A 19606-nucleotide genomic window follows, 5' to 3' on the forward strand; every position below is an offset into this window, starting at 1 on the left:
GTTCGTATTGGGCCAGGCCATCTTTGGCTCGCCGACAACTGGGTCGATCCATATTATTTTCTTGTTTCAATAAAATTAAATAATTGTTTTTCTGTTTTCTTCAAATCCCGGAACATTTTTTCAAATTTTGGAATATTTTTCTAAAAATCCGAAACATTTTGTATATATTCCATAACATTTTTCCCAAATTCCAGAATATTTTTTCAAATTCCATAACATTTTTAAAAAATTCTGGAACATTTTTTCAAATTCCAGAACATTTTTCAAGTTCCGGAACATTTTTGTCAATTCCAGATTAATTTTTCATTTCTGGAACATTTTTTTAAATTTCGGAACATTTTCTTAAATTCCGGAAAACAATTCCAAATTCTGGAACAAATTTAAAATTCCGGAACATTTTTAAAATTCCATACAATTTTTCAAATTCCGAAAGATTTTTTCATATTCCGGAAAAAAATAATTTACAGAACATTTTTTGAAAATCCAGAACATTTTTTGAAAAGCCAGAACATTTTTGAAAGAAAAACAAAAAAAAATAGAATAAGACAATGAAGAAAATCGAAAAAAAAAGTTTGTGCGAATTGGTTTTAAGTTTTGCTGTCGCTGTTAGTTTTGTTTAGATTTTGCGTTGTTATTCATTCACTTACACGATTCAGTCGGGGTAGATAGCGTAGCTTGTACCTCATCAGGAGGTTGCCGGGTTCGATACCAAGCACGAACACTTTTTGCGGTGTTTTACCTCGCGAATCTAAACCACCCAAATGGGCCGGTCCAGTGTAAGTTGCCCCCTGTGCGAAGCGGCGACTACCTGTCGCAATGAGCGGCATACAGGGGATTTTGATTAACCAATATAAAAAGTATTTTACATTTCTTTATCAAACTACAGGTTAGCTAGTTGGGCTGGTTTGCGTCCGTGCGCTTAAACTATGTTGGCGGGGTTTGAATCCCTTGTAATGCACTACGAATCATTCGGTTGATTTATAAGAAAAATTAATTGGGTCATCTGCCGTTGGATTCGTCCTCGCCGTCAACGCATCGATCTCAACTCATCTTCCTCTAGCTGTTTGTAAGAAAACGATAGCCGAGTTGGGTGTTTGGCAGAAACGATAGCGCGGTGATGTCCACTACAATGTCAACTTTGGCGCGACGGTGCTCCATCACACCTCCGATGGTGTCCTTTGCAGCCGCGACACCGGCGCACGGTGCTCATATGCAGTGTCGACGATGCACCATCGTAGCTCCGATGGTCCTCTACTGCAGCCGCGACACCGACGCATGGTGCTTCGATGCAGCATCGGCAGTGCACCATCGTAGCTTCGATGGTCCTCCATTGCAACCGTGACACCAGCGCGCGGTGCTCCAATGCAGCGTTGGTGGCCCGCCAAAACTCCGGCCAAGATTCATTGCAACAGCGACGTTGGCGCGATGGTGCTCCACTGCAGCGCAGCTCCACCAACGAAACCGATGATGCCGCAACACCGATGCAGCGAGGCACGTATTGTATTCTTATCATCGAGTATAAAAAGATGGGGTTTTCATCATATTGCTTGAGTTTATCCCTCTACATCATGCCATCTTACTTAACGTGTTACTCTGTTCTTCATGAACTTAATATTCTAGATGCAGGCAGGAGTCGGTCGATGTGTGGAGTAATAGTAGTAGATATAGAATCGTTTCGGTCTACTTGACACGGACGTGATGTATATATGTATAATCATTGCCTTAGATATCTTCATAATTATTTGATTTTCTATCAATTGCTCGACAGTAATTTGTTTACCCACCGTATTATATTCCTTTATGAGAGAAATCTCTAGTGAAACCTATGGACCCCGGATTTATTTTCCATATTATACTTTTAGATCTATAAACCAAAAATATCAAAAATATTTTACTGTAATTTATTTACTTTTGTTTTCGCGATCTTTTATATCTATCTCTATCAGATCTCATCCTTCCAAATAACTCTGAAGGGATTGACAACCCCTTTTGAACGTTGGATGCAAGAGTATGTTTATTTGTGTAGGTACTACAATAGGGGCATTGCTTGTTCCTCCTACTGGATTGATACATTAGTTCTTAACAAACCGAGGAAAATACTTATCTACTTTGTTGTGTCACCCTTTCATCTTTAAGGAAAAAATCAACGCAAGCTCAAAAGGTAGCAAGAAGGATTTTTGGCGCCGTTGCTGGAGAGGATATATAGCAAGATTAAGCCTACCAAGTACCCATCACAAACTCATCTATTGCATTTACATTATTTGCCGTTCATTTTTCTCTTCCCCACTTCGTCAATTTACCATTTTATTCGCCTTTTTCCCTCCGGATCTCTTTTTGTCTAGTTGTGTTACCATATGCCTTCTATCTGCCGACAGCACGCGGGAGTGCTTTCTGGAAGGCTCCGAAAAGAGCGCTCGCTAACTAGTGACTCTCGATAATGTTTCACTCCGTTTATAAGCTGATGGGCTGACTGGGCCGTAAGTAACGGACTGTTCATGATATCACTTTCCATATTTTTGGGCTAATCTAGTTTTCAACCAATAGGGACGTCTGATAGGGCCAAGCAGCAACGTCGGTTTGGTCAGAAAAATGAAAAATCTACTTGCTGTGTTGGCGGCATGTGTTGTACAACAAGTAGAGGTATGTACCCATACTGCATACTTTCACCACCTCCAACTCCAAAGCTTGTCCAAGAAAAGCACAAGCTCGATACAAATTGTCGGGCAGGTTGGATCAAACAAAATTGTATGTAGTAGCTTAGTTCCGGTCGAACCTTCGAACCTCAGGTAGGTAATAAGCATAAGATTACATCAGTTTCCCATGCCAGGGCGTACATATCATACATATACTCTCTGTATGTCTGTGTGGGCATCTTCCCTTATGTCCTGTCCTTTTTCCAGGTTTATGTCGTGAGCATCTTCTTGTACTCCTTGAACGTGCCCGGGAACGGGGCAACCTTGCCGTCCGTCACCGCCCAGAGCTCGTCCACACTCCCCGTGATCAGATGCTCGTCGTGACTCACCTGCAAAAGAGTACCATTTGGTTAGGGTGATGCTGTACCACACGAAAAGGAACAACATGCAACGTGGTGGCAATGTGTCCTTACCATCAGCACTCCTCCCTGGAATATGAGCAGACCCTGGATGAGCGCCTCCACTGCGTCGAGATCCTGCAACACACAAAATTTCACGATGTCAGGAACTGCTTGTTACCGTGGTTTCTCATCTCTGCTTATACAAGGAGGTATGGGGCAAGGAGGGAAGATGAGGTGGTTCGCTTACAAGATGGTTAGAAGGCTCGTCAAGCAAGATAATGTGCGGCTTCTTGAAGGTGATCTTCGCGAACGCAACCCTACTCTTCTGACCACCTGCCATTGCAAATGTGCATTAACTAGGATCAGGACATTGCTAAAATTATACAAGTAGATCAACCATTGAGCGAATGTAATATAATCTCTCAAAGCTGAGGAAAGCTTCAACTCGTCGCAGCTGCCAATGAGCTATCAGCTAAATCCATCCAGGAGACTGTTGTGTTATTACATACCTGATAAAGTGTACATAGATTGGAGGGCAAGATTTCCTGTAACACCAAAGGAACCCAAATGTGACCTCAGTTTCTGTTCAGGTACACCCTGCAGAGACATTTTTTTTTCTACATTAGAGCTGAGATTTGTGTTAAGTCAAATACCAAAAGGATGGTAATGTTTCTTTTTCTATATTACAGCTGAAATATGCAATTAAAAAAATACCAGACAGACCATAATACGCTTTCTTCATATCAGAGCTGAAATGTATATTCAAGTTAAATACTCCCTCCGTCCCAAAATCCTTGTCTTAGGTTTGTCTAAATATGGATGTATCTAGTCCCGTTTTAGTGTTAGATACATCCATATCAATCTTAGACAAGAATTTTGGGACGGAGGTAGTACCAAATAGAGCATACTACCCGCTAACCCACCAAGTGAACAACATGCTCTACTAAATCTAGCATTTCATCCCTGCAAAATATCATGATGCTTGGGCTTACCGGGAAGCATCTCATCATGTACAAAAGGGGGTTCACCGTCAAATCAAGTCCATCAACATGATGCTGACTGAATACAGCCATGCGAACCTGTAAAAGAAACAAATAAATCAACAAGCCAAAGGCGGGATGGTGCAGAAAAAGTATTATGTCAATCAATAATGATATTAAAATGATTGTACCACTTGCATGTGGTTTCATTATACAAGTAGAGTTCACATGTGCATGTTTCAAAAATTTCTGTATAATATCACAATGGCATGGATGCAAACATCATAACACCTACTCCCTCCGTTCCTAAATATAAGACCTTTCAGAGATTACACTATGGACTACATACGAAACAAAATGATTGAATCTACACTCTAAAATATGTCTATGTACATCCGTATCTAATTCATAGTGGAATGTCTAAAAGGTCTTATATTTGAGAACGGAGGGAGTAGAAAAGTGAAGCAGGAGATGCCGACACTGGCAGCTGGTTACACAATTATTAAACACTCAAGGAGAACGCAGTACAATTGTGCAGAACAAATTAACATGGTGTGGGTACGATTATATAGCGGTAAAATATCAAGAGTGTCGCTCTAGAAGGCTAAAGCACCTTGGGGGAGCGAAACACTGTTCCTGAAGTTGGCTGTAGGTCTCCAGATATTAATTTCAGTATAGTGGACTTCCCGATACCGTTTGAACCAACCACTGAAATAGTAAATCAAATGTGAGGAAAAAATGGACAAACCACTGAAGCAAAAGCTAGATTTTATTCTTTACAGTAAATAAAATATGACTGGAACAAATGATTCTTACTTGCTATGCGGCTGTCGAGGTCGATACCAAAATTCAAGTTTTTAAACAAAATAGGCCCTCCAGGGTAACCAAATGAAGCGTCACTGCACAAATCAAACATATAAACATTCATTTCAACAGATAAAATCGAGTAAAACAAATTCATCGCTATATGATATAGGCATATAGCTATCTCAAAAGAGAATGTGTATACAACTAACTGCTATGTCTTGACAGAAATGGTAGAGTGGTTGATAAAAAATAAAAGGGAGTAAAAGAATAAGAAGCCATGACCCATGAGGTTCGCATGGGAAGAGCAGAACAAGCATCCATAAATGGTAAATGGCAAGGGATGAGAACTGAAACCTGAAGCTAATGATTGGTGGTCCAGGGCGGTCATCTGGAGTTGGAAATTCGAATTTATAGCTGCAAATGATTAACCAGGCAATTGCTAAGTCAATGGTAGACAAAAGACCAAATAAAACAGATTTAGGGAGCCAGCATACTCTGGGTCACTAACAACAGCATCAACATGTTCCATTCGCTCCAATGCCTGAGATAATGCAAATAAAAAAGATGAAGACAAATATCAATTTATTCACTGAACAAGTATGTAAAAAAATATTAGTTGGGTGCTCTAAATCATCTGTAAAGTGAAACAACAACAAAAGTTATGCATTGTACGATGAGGTCATGGAAACAGGAGCAAGAAAATGTACCTTGATTCTTGATTGAACAAGTGATGCTCTCTTTGCATTGTATCGGAATTTGTCAATGAATGCCTACAAAAGAAAATAGATCAACAAACCTCATCCTTGATCTTTCCAAAAAGATCTAGCTGCACTGTACCTAGTTCAATTTTACTTTCACCTCTGAGCTAAGATCAGATAGAAGTCTCTGAATCTAAATTTGGTATCGTGTTCAAGCGTAAACAATGCAAGCAGGACCTAGGTCAGACTGTCACACAAGCTCTGCTTGCCTACAATTGCTATTGCTATTACCATTTCAAACTGATGAACATATTCGGTACTGTATAATTCAATAGCATAAGACCAGCATAGATAAGCTTATATGCTAAACAGAGTAACATCTTGAAGAGAGATACAGTGCACTAGAAAGTCAGAAGGCCAACGGGAAATTACTGCATGCTCTTGAAAAGGAAACTATATCAGACCTTAAAAACATATGTGGTTGTTCAAATTGAGGTGCAAACCGCCTTTCAACTCTCTCTCTTTCCTTTTTTCGACACTATCAGCACAATTTTCTTGAAAAGGGTTTATTAACGTACTTTGAGGGCTAACCATACGCACTAAAAGCAGAAACCAACCTGCATGTGTCCTCTGGCCTTCTCATTTGTTTCGAAGGCTTTCATCTGATTCTTGAGGTGCTCCTCCCTTGTCCTCTCAAATGTGTCATAGTCACCTTTGTAAGCATGTAGCTTCTTACCATGTAGGTGAAGAACGTCGGTGACAACCTAAGAAATGTTTTCCCTCAGTTATTCAGTTATTAAGATGAAAAATAGAAATATAATGGTACTCATGCAAGTGTACTAAAAATATGAGTCGAGCAAATTATGTCGATATTAGCTACTGCATAATGATACCGTGAGTTCATACCGTATTCAGAAACTCTCTAGCGTGGGACACAACAATGAATGTCTTTGGCCACTTCAGGAGATATGTTTCTAACCATAACACAGCATGCAGATCAAGATGATTCTGCAAAGTGGTGGTTTGTTAGCATTAGCATGTGGCAGCAAGAGAAGAGAAGCAACGCTATATTTAAAACGCACGGTTGGCTCATCAAGTAGCAGTAAATCTGGCTCGATGAATAGAGCACGTGCTAGTGCAATTCTCATCCGCCATCCTCCCGAAAATGATTTTGTATTTTTGCATTGCATTTCTGGAGTGAAACTGAGACCCTGTAAAGATTTCAACCAATCAGAATAGTTCAATGTTAGTATGAAGAACTATAACTCTTTAAAGCATCGTAAGCACTAACTACTAGGAGAGAAATGACAGCAATGACATGCTGCACAAATGAGACAACAAGAACAAATCACCAAGCAATGGATGTCAACAAAGAAACATACCGCCAGAATTGATGCCGCACGAGCTTCTGCTGCATCTGCATCAATGAATTCAAGCCTCTTATATATCTCCTCAAGCCTCTTGCTGATAGTATCTTTGTCAACATCACCCTTGCTCTTGTCTAGGCTCTGTTTGGACTCTGCCTCATACTCTAGATCTTTCTGCATAAAAAGTAGCAGACTATAAGCAAATCGACAAGCAAAACTGAAAAAAGGGTGAATGACCCAAAAGAGAAAAACACATTAGCGCATGTAGAAAGTTGATAATGCAGTAGTTAACCAGTAATTGACCCAGCTGGGCCTCTTCTTGCAAAAGTTGGACCCGTTCAACATCAGCATTCAGCACACACTGCAAAGCTGTTGTGTCATCACCGGTGACCTCTTGTTCAACGTGCAATATCTGGCAGTTCTTAGGAATTCCATCAATTGCATGTTGAGCCATAGCTCTGAGAAGAGAAGTCTTTCCAGTACCATTTCTTCCAACAAGACCTGAAATGGTATGTAAATAAACTAAATCATTGAAGGAAAAAAGGAATAGGAACTGATACGGCAATATTTCAAGGGGTACAGGTGCTTGTATGCCCAAGTAACACTTTGATATTTGTGCTCCCTTGTTCCAAAGATATTTCTAGAGAGTTTCTACCAATGTCAAAAATATCAGCCAATTAACTGCAGTTAACTGCTGTTCGGGCCCCCTCCGATACGAGAAAGGACTATTCGGCCCATTAACTGGGAGGTCCAGTTAATTGGTCTGACAAGCCGATTTATTGGTTGTCAGGCCGAACTATCGGCTGGGCCAATTAACTGGGCCACATGTTTTGGCCCAAATCTGGCCCGTTCCGTCCCTACTTCTAGTTTTCACAGCCGCCAGCATTAGGTTTAGGTCACTTCTCTCCTCCGCTCGATCTATTTGCTCTCTCCCGCTCGATCTATCTGCTCTCCCGCTCCTGGAGGAGCAGATCCGCCGGCGGTGTCCCCTCCACAAGCAGCCCCCACCGGCCCTGACCAACCCTACCCGAGCAGCAGCAGGTTCCCTGTCCCCTCAACGAGCAGCAGCCATTGGAGCCATCCCTTCCCTGAGCAGCAGCCTCCGGTAGCTTCCCTGTCCATGGCGTCCCCAGCCAGCAAGGTATACTCTATCCAGCTCCCTCTCCTCTATCTAAAATTCCAAATCATTGTTGTTCTACTGCTGCTACTCTCTTTTGATCATTCCTCTGCTGCTGTGCTACTGTTGTACTAGATTAGATTAGATGTAGTGATGTACTGCCGTATTAGATTAGATGTAGTGATGTGCTACTACCAATTGGCTACTGCTGTATTCTAGATCTGATGTTGTTGCTTTGCTATTGCTTAGCTGCTATTACTACTGATGTAACACAGCACAAGTACTACTGCTAGCCTGTTAGCGTCTTCTTGTTGTTTGCTGACTTGTGCTGCTACTAGCCCCTACTATGCTGTCAACTTGTGATGTGAGCTGAGAACTATCTATTTCTATTCCTGAACTTTGTCATAATTATTATCAGATTATCTCTTGTGCGGTTATGCCTTTGTGGGTTGTGAGCTGTGACATGGATTGTTTGTTTACTTGTGAGTTATGCTGTGAACCTGATCTGAAAGCTGAGAACTACCTGTTTGATAAATTGTGAGCTATGTCTAATTTAGAGCACACATTGATGCATCTGTTTACAATGTGCAGGTTTATGGACTTCCAGATTGGCTGCAACATCATCAGAATATAAAGGAGACCCCTTATGTTGTTGCTTATGTACCCTAGGATTGCATATTTACACATTCAGTAGCCTAACTGCCTATAAGTATATATAGATATGGCCCTAGTTCCCCCTAACCGATAAATGGGTTACCGGTATATTCAGTTAAATGGCCACTTCGTCAATTTATCCATTCTCAGCCCCTGACCGATATGTTACCAGTTACCGATAACCTGAACATTGGTTTCTATGCACCACATAGTTTCCCATAATAGAAAAATAAGCAATGAGATCATCCTGAGCAGGCAAAGTGTCCTGAAAAGGTAGAGAGCCTCCTCAACAGGTGAAAATTTGAGGCATACATAGTAAGCTAAGTCGTAACTCACCATAGTGCCTTCCAAAAGCAAGCGTTAAGGTGACATCTTGAATAAGATCACGACCTCCAACAGTAACACTGAAGTTCTCCATATGGATATCCCTAATGGTTGTGCCACCCACATTACTGTGATTTACATAAACTGGAGGCATTCCAGCCCTGAGCGCCTCCATTTCGGCAACATGCATTTGGTACTGGGCCTGCACCAACAAGCAACACGGTGTACCATATAAATCAGGTTTAATGAGGAGTTAAGGCATTTTCAAATTGCATATAAGGTTCTGTCAAAGTGGGGAAACATGGTAAGCACTGCATTTCTACTGAAATTCCTATTGAACAAATCAATGACATGGAGATTTGTCATCTGGCAATCTATGAGCGAGCAGCTCACCTCTCTTTGCCTGTCTTCTTTTCTCTTGTTCCGTTCGAGCTTGGCCTTGTCACGCGAGGACAGCAAGGGCGCATCGAAGATATTCTCTGGCTTCTTCGGAGCGACCTGCTCCTCCATGCCCGCGTTCATGCGCAGAGGCGTGGCCAGGCTCCGCACGGCTGCCTTAGGTTTGACGATGCCATGGCTCCCCAACTTCTCACAAAGCTTAGTGCAGACCTATATCGACAAGGAACCCAAATATAAAGCATCAGTGTCATGTTGGATCAAATCAAACTATTCATCTACTTCTCCACACCAGAATCCATTATGTGCATACACGGGGTCGTAAAGGTCAGTGACTACTACTCCGAATGCATACACAGGAGTAACAGCTAAAAGCCATTACAGAACACATCAGGGGATGGTTGAGCTAGACTGCATCCCAAGACCGAATGATTTTACTGTGACTGAGCGCGAATTAAGCTAGGTTTTCTGGCCATCCAAGACTGGAAACGGATGGCATAGCCAGCATACCCCGAATCTAACCTAGAACCGAAACCTAGGGCCATAGAATCGACGCTCTATCGAATCAACCCAGATTGGGGAACCGAAATGGCGACCGGATGGATTGGGCGGGGGCGGGGGTGGGGGGAGACCTCGAGGCAGTGCTCGCGGTCGTAGACGCAGCGGGCGTCGATGAGGAGGTCGCCGAGGGCGTCGAAGATGCCGTGGCCGTCGGGGGGGCCGAAGTCGAAGTCCTGGTCGGCGAGGACGTTGGCGATGTAGGAGACGATGGGCTCGTCCACCTCGTCGACGACGGAGTCGCCCAGCACCTCCCGCACCACCCCCATGCTCGTCTCCACGAGCGCCGCCATCGCGTGCACGTCGAGCGGCGGCGGCGGCGAGGCAAACCCTACTCGCTCGGCTCGGGTCGGTCGGAGCGGCGGGTGAGACGGTGGTGCGAGCTCGCGGGCTGGCGGCTGGGTTCAGCCGAAGGCAGCTCGTCCAATGGATGGGCTGGCGGTTGACGGATGGGTTTAGACGGTGGTGCGGGCCTTCGGGTTTGTGGATCGTGAGGATTTCGCCTATGGAGGCCCGTCGCAAGGTCCCTATCAGACACAAAAACACAGTACCTAAAAAAAACGTAAAAACTACAAAATCACTAATTAAGGGATACCCTTTCAAAGACCACTTCCAATACAGGTTGTGAGTAATGGGTTAATGGCACACTGCATGTGCGCCAACTCAACCTAAAAGTTTTCTATTTCTTTGTAGATTCATTTATTCAAATGGTTTATCTCTTAAACCATGCGTTTAAATTGTAAACCGTTTTTATCATTGAATTTCTCACTTTGAGATCTTTGAAACTAGATCCATGTAAATAGATTTATGTGAACTTATTTTTCACGGAAAAAACAGGAAAATTGAAAAAAAGAAAAAATCGAGCCTTAGGCACAGCTTTTCTCACTTTTTTCCCTTTTTCGTGTCTCTCATGAAAGCAAATCCATGTCTTCACGGTAACCAAACTTGCGGCTCTCACTGAAGAAGAAGAAAAAATGCATTTTTCCTGTTTTTGATAGATACAGTTGTGCCTCTCGCGGAAGTAAAATCTGTCTTCACAATAAGCAAATATATGTCTCTCAAGGAAGCAAATATGATCAATAGAAGCAAATCTTTGTCTCTCGTGAAAGAAAAAAAATCGTTTTTGAAAAAAAAAACGTCCAAAACCTAATGAAAACGGGCAAAAACCGAAAAGCGGAGAAAACATATGAAAATAAATTATCTAAAAGCTGAAGTACATGTACAGGAAAAAAACACATGGCGATCTTAGTCCATCCAAAGTGACCCTCAAGGGCAAGGGGTACCCCTCAAGGACATACCTGGCCCGGGCACGATTAGTCCGTACCGGGCCCGGTCCGTGTTGAACATATGAAGTTTGTTTCCTTTGGCGGCATTTGGTGTGGCCCACTAAAAAATATCATTTTGTAATGAATCTCATATGTATGTTTTTTAAACCTCGTCGGAAGAGGATTCATGAGAATAAATGTCAAATCCCGTCATTCATTCTTTCCTTCACATTAAGATTTCTTGAGGAGTTGAATCAAATGAATTCTAAGTTGCCTCCCGTACGCTGATGCACATGATTCTACAGTCGGAAACTATTCATAAAGATAAATATTAATGGTGTGTTTGCAAGAATGGGAGGCAATGCATTGTTAGGATTTTTACCGAGATGCAAGTGACAATATTTTGTGTGCCTCAACAGATTTTTTGTTGGACCGCATGATCAATCGAACCTAGAAGCCTAGAACATATGCAGGGCCATTTCTTTTGGACAACTTAAAAAAATAAGTGCATCTTCCCAACTTAAAAAATAAGCCGCTTTCTAAGTTTGTTGAGGCTTATAATTTGGTATCCCATAACTTTTTTTTCGATAAGGGACGTTTTATTACTTAAAAGGCTTAAGCATTACACCCGGCCTCTGCATAACTGGAATGCACCCAGCCAATGGTATCCCATAACTAATTCAGAAGCCCCAACAAATGAAGGAACCGACTTATGAGAAAAGCTGGGAAGAAGGCGGCTTACTTTTTAAGCCACCAAAAAAACTGGCGCGCAACCAAAGTAGAGGAGGTATGGGCACGAGAGAAACAAGGCTAGACCCTCACTTGCGTTATGTTGTCATTTAAATCCACGAAAAACATACAAGGTCCGTAATTTACGGGACCTAGCATGGTGTCTTCACATGCCCCTGGAGGGTGTGGTCAAAATTTGAGAGTGTTATGGAGAACCCTTCCCACACACTTGATGGCTAGAGAATATATGACTTCTTATAAGGACTTTTGGCTTGGTTTTCATCTGGTTTCCGTTATTTCCCAATTATTTCTAACGCTGATACTCTAAGAGAGAAGAAAACTCACTTTTCCATTGTTTGGCAGGAAATAACATTTATGGAAGGAAAGCAACCGAATTACACCAAATCAAGTCATATAGAGCAACTTCCATGTTGGAACCGAATGGTCATCAGTTGCCCTCATGGCCTAACGCCGTTTTTGAGCTCCATCACATGCTTAAGAAGGACTTGCCGCGGAACCAAGGCCTATTTATGGGGCTCCCTGTGCTCTGATTGATTTTTTGTATTATGATCTATCTAGGAGCAATACCAAAGTGTTTCAAAGGAGGATTACCTTGACTTAGGTTTGCCTCTGGTCTAAATTAAATCAACCTAAGTGAAATGGAGTCTCTATCGTTCCACTGCAAGAGTTAACTATGAGACTTCATACACCTTAAAGTTCATAGAACGAAAAGAAGTTTTTTGGAGGCCCTTATCCTCATTACCATTCCACAACGGGTAGATCTATCGGACATACGTGAACACATACTTCACAATCAATACATTTATCAAATTCAAAGTGGATTCGCCCTCGGAAACGCCGAAGTTGACACCGGCTCCATACTGGGTATGGGGAGTCTGCTCCCAGGATCAAACCTCCTATTTGGTCAAATACCTAACGAAAAGTTACAATTTTCCTTTCATTAAGGTACGAGGGCTTCTTATTCCACAAGAGCGAAAGCACCTTTTCATTCTTTCATATACTAGGGGTTTTTCGAATGCTGACATGAGTAACGAGAAATCCTGTGAAAAACACGATCGCCTGCCAGTGGAAGGCTTTCTGCGTTCAGTCAATCTACGCAGAGTGAATCGGTCCCTAAGGAACCCCCGAAAGGGCTGCCGGAGGGCAGCGTGCTTGGGATGCGGAGGAGCTATTATCGCCCAGCTCCCTAACCTAATGCGGCCGGACCGCATGGAACCTTAGCATGGGGGGGGCGTCCTAATCCTTTTGCCGCCGCAAGGCACTCGAAACGGCCGGCCTTGGTTCTGCTCTCGGGGCCACCTTACACACTAATAAAATCGTCAGCTTCCTTCCCCACTCATCGCCCTCACTTTAAGACAAAAAATCCAATTCGATTCAAAGATCGGAATCATACCTCCAGCGGGCAAGGTCGGCTCAAGAAATGGAAGTTGTGAGATGGAAAGAAAACCATGAAAAATGAACTGAATTAGGGATCAATCCATACGCGGCTTGCCTTCCCCCCTTCCCCATAGTAAGCCAGCCAATAGTACCCTAACTTAAGAAGTTCTCTTAGCTAGCGCATGTCCATTAATGTGACCACCGCATGCTCCTGCATGAGTTTCATGAATGGTTTGTTTTCGCAAGAGATTTCATGGTAGTTTTTGGACACTAGAATTGGTTAATGAGATCAACTCAATCTATAATTCGAATGCCTTCGACTTGAGCTTCTCCCTTTCATGGATAGAATATCATAGATAGAAGAATGCAGGCTTAATTAAGGCTTCAATGGCCTACTTAATTACCTCTCGGCGAAGTCTTTCTCTCTTCTGAGATATCATTGGTCAGTGAAGATGTGCATGAGCGGTAACAGAGTGCAAGACGACCAACGATACGAGCGCAAGTGCTTGTACCAGCAGGTTTACCAGGTGCCACTAGCTCCCCCTCATCTACATGAAAAACTTTTGTGAAGGGCAACCGAGCGTCGGAGAGACCTAACCGTTGCCACTCCATCTAGAACAAAAGAGGAAATATCCGGGGAAGAGGAACTTTTAGAGATCGTTCTGTTAGAGATCTTTCTTGTTCTTACACCTTCATATTCATTTCATTATCAATGTTGTAAGATGAATTCTAAGTTGTAAGATAAGGGTGTATAGCTCTATACTCATGTGGAGACTGAGACTTGTTGAATCATTCATCTTATTATGGATCCTCATGATATTACTGACATGGTTTTCATGGCAATGTACTACGTGAATACTATTGCTTATTATCTTCTGATGCGTGAATAATCACTAATGCAGGGAGGCCCTAAGACGACACATGTATATGAGATCCTTCGATCAAACTGTGTGTGATGCATGCATAACAACCAAACATAGGGGAAGGGTGATAGAGGCGAGAGTCTCGATCTTTTGATGAGATGGTAGCTATCGATTTATTGGAGATGAATATGACGATCCGACTACAAACGTGCACGACGTTGCGCCTTAGCAATCGCTAAACCAACTCCAAAAGGTTATTGACCACGCCGAAGCACGATCAACCTGACCACAAAGGTCTCTTCCTGCAAGCAATTGAAGAACAAGCAAGAATATGATAAAAGCAATCTAAATATTGCAAATATATATATGTGAAATATTGATAAGGATGGGGATCCGAAAGTGGTATTGGTCTGGTCGTCGGACACAAACGAAGTACACGAAGTTGCAATGGCTAACTTTTAACTAAACAAATCCTAAACAAAAAGCTACTAGGTTGATCTACTTATATAGGAGCAAGGGGTGGAGGCCAAGGAGGTGGGAGGATGTCCAAGGCAGCCTAAAACCAACCATAGGTCGTACAAGGTCCATGGGCCCGAGTGGAGGTGATGCAACACCTTTGGAGTTATAGTTTGACTTGGATTTTTATGCAACCTCATATTATTTGTCATTATTTCCATGCCCCGAACGAATTTTAAAGTGATTACAATTAGGATGGAACGTAGGTAAAATTTACTTCCGAAGAAAAAAGAATCACCCAATTCGGAGTGCGTATGCAAACATTGTTGACGTTTTAAGACATGTGTGTCTGTGCAGTCCGAAACTGAGTCGACAACGTGAGAGATTTGGACTTTATCTTCTCTCAGGCTAAAAGTGATGTGAAAAAACTTCTTGAACAACACGCAATATTTGCTCTGATGTGATAGGACTTCTTGAACAACACCTAATAATTTCCTCTTTCTTTATCTTCATTGTTCGTGCAAGCGCTCAACAATTCTCATAAATATGCAAATATGAAATATTTTTGGTCGTATCCAAGGTAGCCATGTCCTCATCAAAGGAGGTGTTATTTACCAGCATCAGAGATGACAACGACGACCCGGGGGGCATGGTGAGTCAAGGACGACCATACAGTAGCCAACAGGGAGGGGAGCAACAACTCCTACTATAGGAGAGTGTTGCAGCCGCTTGTGCATATCCGAGTCACCGCCGTCATTGGTGGTGAGGCTAGAGGAAGTGCTTGTGCTGGAGGTAGTGATGACTAGGTAAATGAGGGGGGGGGGGTGAGGCTAGATTTGGTGCCTCCCAGCGCACTCGATTTCCATCTCCGCCATCCTCACTCGATTTCGGCTTGCCCCAAGTGTGTGAGTTGCATCCCCTTTGCGTCGCACGCAGCCTGGCTCGTTGGAAACTGCCTTTTTCGGGTTCCAGCAAGGCAGGCTCTCGGCTGCTTTAAGTTTCGTGCCGATGCGAATCAACCCATCCCACATGCAACCAAACATATTTTTCTTGACCCAATTCGACTTGATTGGGTATATGCGGGCTACCAAACACGCGAGTTACGAACGAATACAGGAGGCTTGACTGCATGTGCATGCCGTTGGCTCCTTTTCCATATTTGTCAAGATAGCTTCTAAGGCTTCTTTTTCATATTTGTCAAGATAACTTCTAAGGCATACGTATAGCACAACCTTCAATATGACATTTCATCTTCATAGTAATTATGTAAAACGTGTCGTGTAATATTTGTAGACGTATCTATGGTGTAATATTTGTAGACGTGTCGTGTAATATTTTTGGAGATCAAGATAATATTTCTCCAAGAAAAACCACTAAAAAGGATACAATAATAATTACCAACATTATAATAATAATAATCACACATCCCATTTACAAGGAGCACAACAGGATTTCTGTAGTTACACCCAGGGAGGAGTCAGATTCAGCTATTCTTTCCTCTCACCAAACAAAGTTGGGGAATACTTTATTTTTCCCTCAGAGAAGAAAAAAGCCGGAGAAGAATTTTCAAAAGAAAAAAACCAAAGAAGGAGAAGAAAAAGGACGGCAAACAGCAGCCGCCAACGAATACCCAGTCCACCTTCCGCAGCTCCCCCTCCTCCGCCCAATCGACCACCAGCCAACAAACTCCACCCCCCGCCCAGCTCAGAGATCCGGCCGCCGCACCAGGATCCCGGAGAGGTGGCGCCGCCGCCGCCGCCATGGCCCTCCACCACCGCGCGCGCCTCCGCTCCCGCGCCGCGCCGCTCCTAGCCGCCGTCGTCCTCGCGGTCCTCGCCCTCGTCTCGCTCCTCCGCGCCAGCCACGGCGGGGCCGGCCCGGCCCCGCCCGCCGCCGCCGCCGCCTCCGAGCGCGCGGCCGCCCGCAACCGCACGGCCGCGCAGCGCAAGATCCTGCTCGACCCGTCCTTCACCCCGCGCCTGCCGCGCCAGGGCGCGCTGTCCCTCTCCCTCGCCGCCCGCAACGCGCTGCCGCCGCGCAACGCGGGCCGCTTCCCCGGCCTCCCCGACGGCCACCTCAAGATCGTCCTCTACGTCCACAATCGCCCCCGCTACCTCCGCCTCGTCGTCGACAGCCTCTCCCGCGTCGACGGCATCGGCGAGGCGCTGCTCGTCGTCAGCCACGACGGCTACTTCCCCGAGATGGACGAGATCGTCAAGGGCATCGCCTTCTGCCAGGTCAAGCAGATCTTCGCGCCCTACTCGCCGCACCTCTTCCCGGACTCCTTCCCCGGCGTCGCGCCCGGGGACTGCCGGGACAAGGACAGGGCGGCCGAGAAGCGGTGCCGGGGCGAGCCGGACCAGTACGGCAACCACCGCTCCCCGAGGATCGTGTCGCTCAAGCACCACTGGTGGTGGATGATGAACACCGTGTGGGATGGGCTGGAGGAGACCAGGGACTTCGATGGGCACATCCTCTTCATCGAGGAGGACCACTACATCTTCCCCAATGCATACCGCAACGCGCAGCTGCTTGTGGATTTGAAGCCGAAGAAGTGCCCCCAATGCTATGCCGTCAATTTGGCGCCGTCCGATGTCAAGGCGAAAGGGGAAGGCTGGGAGAGCATGGTTGCCGAGAAGATGGGTAACATTGGATATGCCTTCAACAGGACTGTGTGGAGGAAGATTCATGCCAAGGCTAAGCAGTTCTGTGACTTCGATGAGTACAATTGGGATATAACCATGTGGGCGACGGTGTATCCGTCGTTTGAAGCTCCCGTTTACAGTCTCAGGGGCCCTAGGAGGAGTGCTGCACATTTTGGCAAGTGCGGCCTGCACCAAGGCCAGGACTCCAGCAATGTCTGTGTGGATAATGGTGCAGGAGCCATAGAACTAGATGCGATCGACAAGGTTCCTAACATCAAAGCTGATTGGCCAGTCCACATCATTAGGAAACAACCGGGGTATCAGGCTGGTTTCAAAGGATGGGGTGGTTGGGGCGATCGGCGTGACCGGGAGCTTTGCTTGAGTTTTGCATACATGTACCATGTTAAAGACACATCGTCTGCATGATGGGGTTATAGGCACACAAATTTTGGCGTTCATGATGCCCTTGTTGTAGTGTTGTTTGGCATGTTTCGGTTGATTCATACACGGTTTGTGATATAAATAGTCTTTCACCCTTTATCTCAGTTTTGTAGAATAGTTCTCTATTCAGAGACATCGCCTTGGACTTGGGGTTAACATTCCCGAAATGTATGGTGTACTTTTAACTCACTGATATGGATAGAGTTTATTGTTTCAAGATCATTTGCAACATTTATTATTAAGAGACTGTCATGTTTACTTTGTTTAACTGAAGTACTGCTTTCTATGCATCTTTAACATTCAGAGATGCTTAATGCGTGTTGATGATCAATGCCTCTTACTGTTGTCTTACCATGTCTAATGACATCAGTATCTCTTTTCTGTTGTATGATTGGAAACTAATATTTAGTACTAATTTGGAAACTAATATTTAGTACTAATGGTTTCTACAATACTTCATAAGTTCATATTGTTTGGCTATCATGTGCATGCTTTTATCTTCTTCAGTTTCGTATGCTTCTTGCATGGTGTTTCTATTTTTAGCCACTTGTATTTCTTAGAACTCATCTACTCTTGAGTTACATGCTTGCAGTATTATAGGATTTGTAGCTGGTGAAATTTTAGACAGGCACAGAGCATGGATTTCGAGTTGCTCGACTAGTCGCGACTAGTTGTGGACTAGTCGATGAGTCGCAACAAGAAGGTCGATTCGAAAAGCGAGTTGCGACTAGTCGCAACTACAGTCTCGACTCTTTCCGAGTCGCTACCCCTGAGCGACTCGCATGAGTCGCAACTGGAAAACCTTGGCACAGAGATATTGATACTTCACTGAACAACAAAATATGAAGTTTTCTTAACTGTTGTTAATGTGTTTAATTAGATATAATATAATTCACTTATCATGGCCTAAAGTTTTCTTTATGTGCTTGTTATCATTCACTGTAAGAAGATGATCGAACATGACTGCACAACGAAATTAGGAGAGCTTAATTAGCTAAGAAAGGAGTCATGGAGTGCACAATCAGGTACATATAGCAAATTTATTTTTCTGTGCTGGTTGCTGTTAGGTCTGAAATGTTGAGCTGGTCTGTTCATGGACTGGACCACAAGTCACAACCAAACTCCAGCTTTCTCCGTATGCTGGTAGTATATTCGACTCATCTGACCCTGGAATGACTTGAAGGTTGTTTAGGAGCACATAAAGCCTCTTTTACCTGTAAGCATTCTATTCCCCTGCAATCATCATATCCAATTATCTTCCTATTCTGTTCTAATAGTAAGCATTCTATTCTATTGTTCATAAATTCGTTGCACATATCATATTATTCCTATGACGCAGCCCTCAATATATTTTCATACATCTTTTGCTTTGCAAGTAACACATTGATATTTACTCCATGTGTTTAAGCCAACGTTTAACAATCTGCCTAGTTAAACTTCAAGCTTGCTCTCATATCATGTTCACGCTGAACCAGATGTCCAGATCAGTCATCGCTTATCTGTATAGTGGAACACATGGTTTTGACTTGGTTCATAATTCTGTTATCCTGAGGCAACAACTATGATCAGCTTGTCACTTAATCACATTATTCTTTTTAATTATGAATTTGCAATGTCTGGTTGCATGTTTGACATATAACCACTAACCAGTCCAATATGGTCATGTACTCATGTATCTCTGGTGGCTCTTGCTCAATTCCTTTCGGTTTACTAGCATTTCTTTTACAGCAGTAATTGCTAGCAGTTTGTGCTACTATGATTATGTAGAGGTATGAGCAAATAACGTAACAGAACAACATTTGCTTGACCAAAACATTTTGCTGCCCTGCAGGTTGCTGAGAAGCCTCTTCCTAGCGGAACATTATCCATGGTGG

The 19606-nt window shown here is 43.6% G+C and overlaps 2 protein-coding genes across 2 annotated transcripts; one reads left to right on the forward strand and one right to left on the reverse strand.

Moving 5' to 3' along the window:
- Positions 1-2685: 2685 nt before the first annotated feature.
- LOC123400977 (ABC transporter F family member 3) lies at positions 2686-10407 on the reverse strand. Its single transcript, XM_045094692.1, has 18 exons — positions 10010-10407; positions 9375-9590; positions 8994-9183; positions 7179-7387; positions 6902-7060; positions 6602-6730; positions 6426-6527; positions 6137-6283; positions 5529-5591; positions 5316-5362; positions 5176-5235; positions 4831-4913; positions 4628-4722; positions 4027-4113; positions 3544-3631; positions 3282-3367; positions 3107-3169; positions 2686-3022 (listed from the first exon to the last, which is right to left on the reverse strand). The coding sequence occupies exons 1-18, from the start codon at positions 10226-10228 to the stop codon at positions 2903-2905; spliced, it is 2163 nt and encodes a 720-aa protein (XP_044950627.1). The 5' UTR covers positions 10229-10407; the 3' UTR covers positions 2686-2902.
- A 4825-nt stretch (positions 10408-15232) lies between these two features.
- LOC123405812 (alpha-1,6-mannosyl-glycoprotein 2-beta-N-acetylglucosaminyltransferase) lies at positions 15233-17949 on the forward strand. The gene is made up of 2 exons (XM_045099357.1): positions 15233-15298; positions 16107-17949. The coding sequence occupies exons 1-2, from the start codon at positions 15233-15235 to the stop codon at positions 17715-17717; spliced, it is 1677 nt and encodes a 558-aa protein (XP_044955292.1). The 3' UTR covers positions 17718-17949.
- The last annotated feature ends 1657 nt before the right edge of the window (positions 17950-19606 follow it).

The sequence above is a fragment of the Hordeum vulgare genome, chromosome 6H (assembly GCF_904849725.1).
Source record: "Hordeum vulgare subsp. vulgare chromosome 6H, MorexV3_pseudomolecules_assembly, whole genome shotgun sequence".
NCBI lineage: Eukaryota > Viridiplantae > Streptophyta > Magnoliopsida > Poales > Poaceae > Hordeum > Hordeum vulgare.

Bases quoted from the DNA above. Each gene is read 5' to 3' on its own strand.
- LOC123400977 (XM_045094692.1), bottom strand. From the start codon at position 10,228: ATGGCGGCGCTCGTGGAGACGAGCATGGGGGTGGTGCGGGAGGTGCTG. The intron at 9,184-9,374 runs GTGAGCTGCTCG...TTGTTGGTGCAG, and splicing joins AAGAAGACAGGCAAAGAGAG to GCCCAGTACCAAATGCATGT. The intron at 4,914-5,175 runs GTTTCAGTTCTC...TGATTTGTGCAG, and splicing joins CCACCAATCATTAGCTTCAG to TGACGCTTCATTTGGTTACC.
- LOC123405812 (XM_045099357.1), top strand. From the start codon at position 15,233: ATGTCCTCATCAAAGGAGGTGTTATTTACCAGCATCAGAGATGACAAC. The intron at 15,299-16,106 runs GTGAGTCAAGGA...GGATTTCTGTAG, and splicing joins ACGACGACCCGGGGGGCATG to TTACACCCAGGGAGGAGTCA.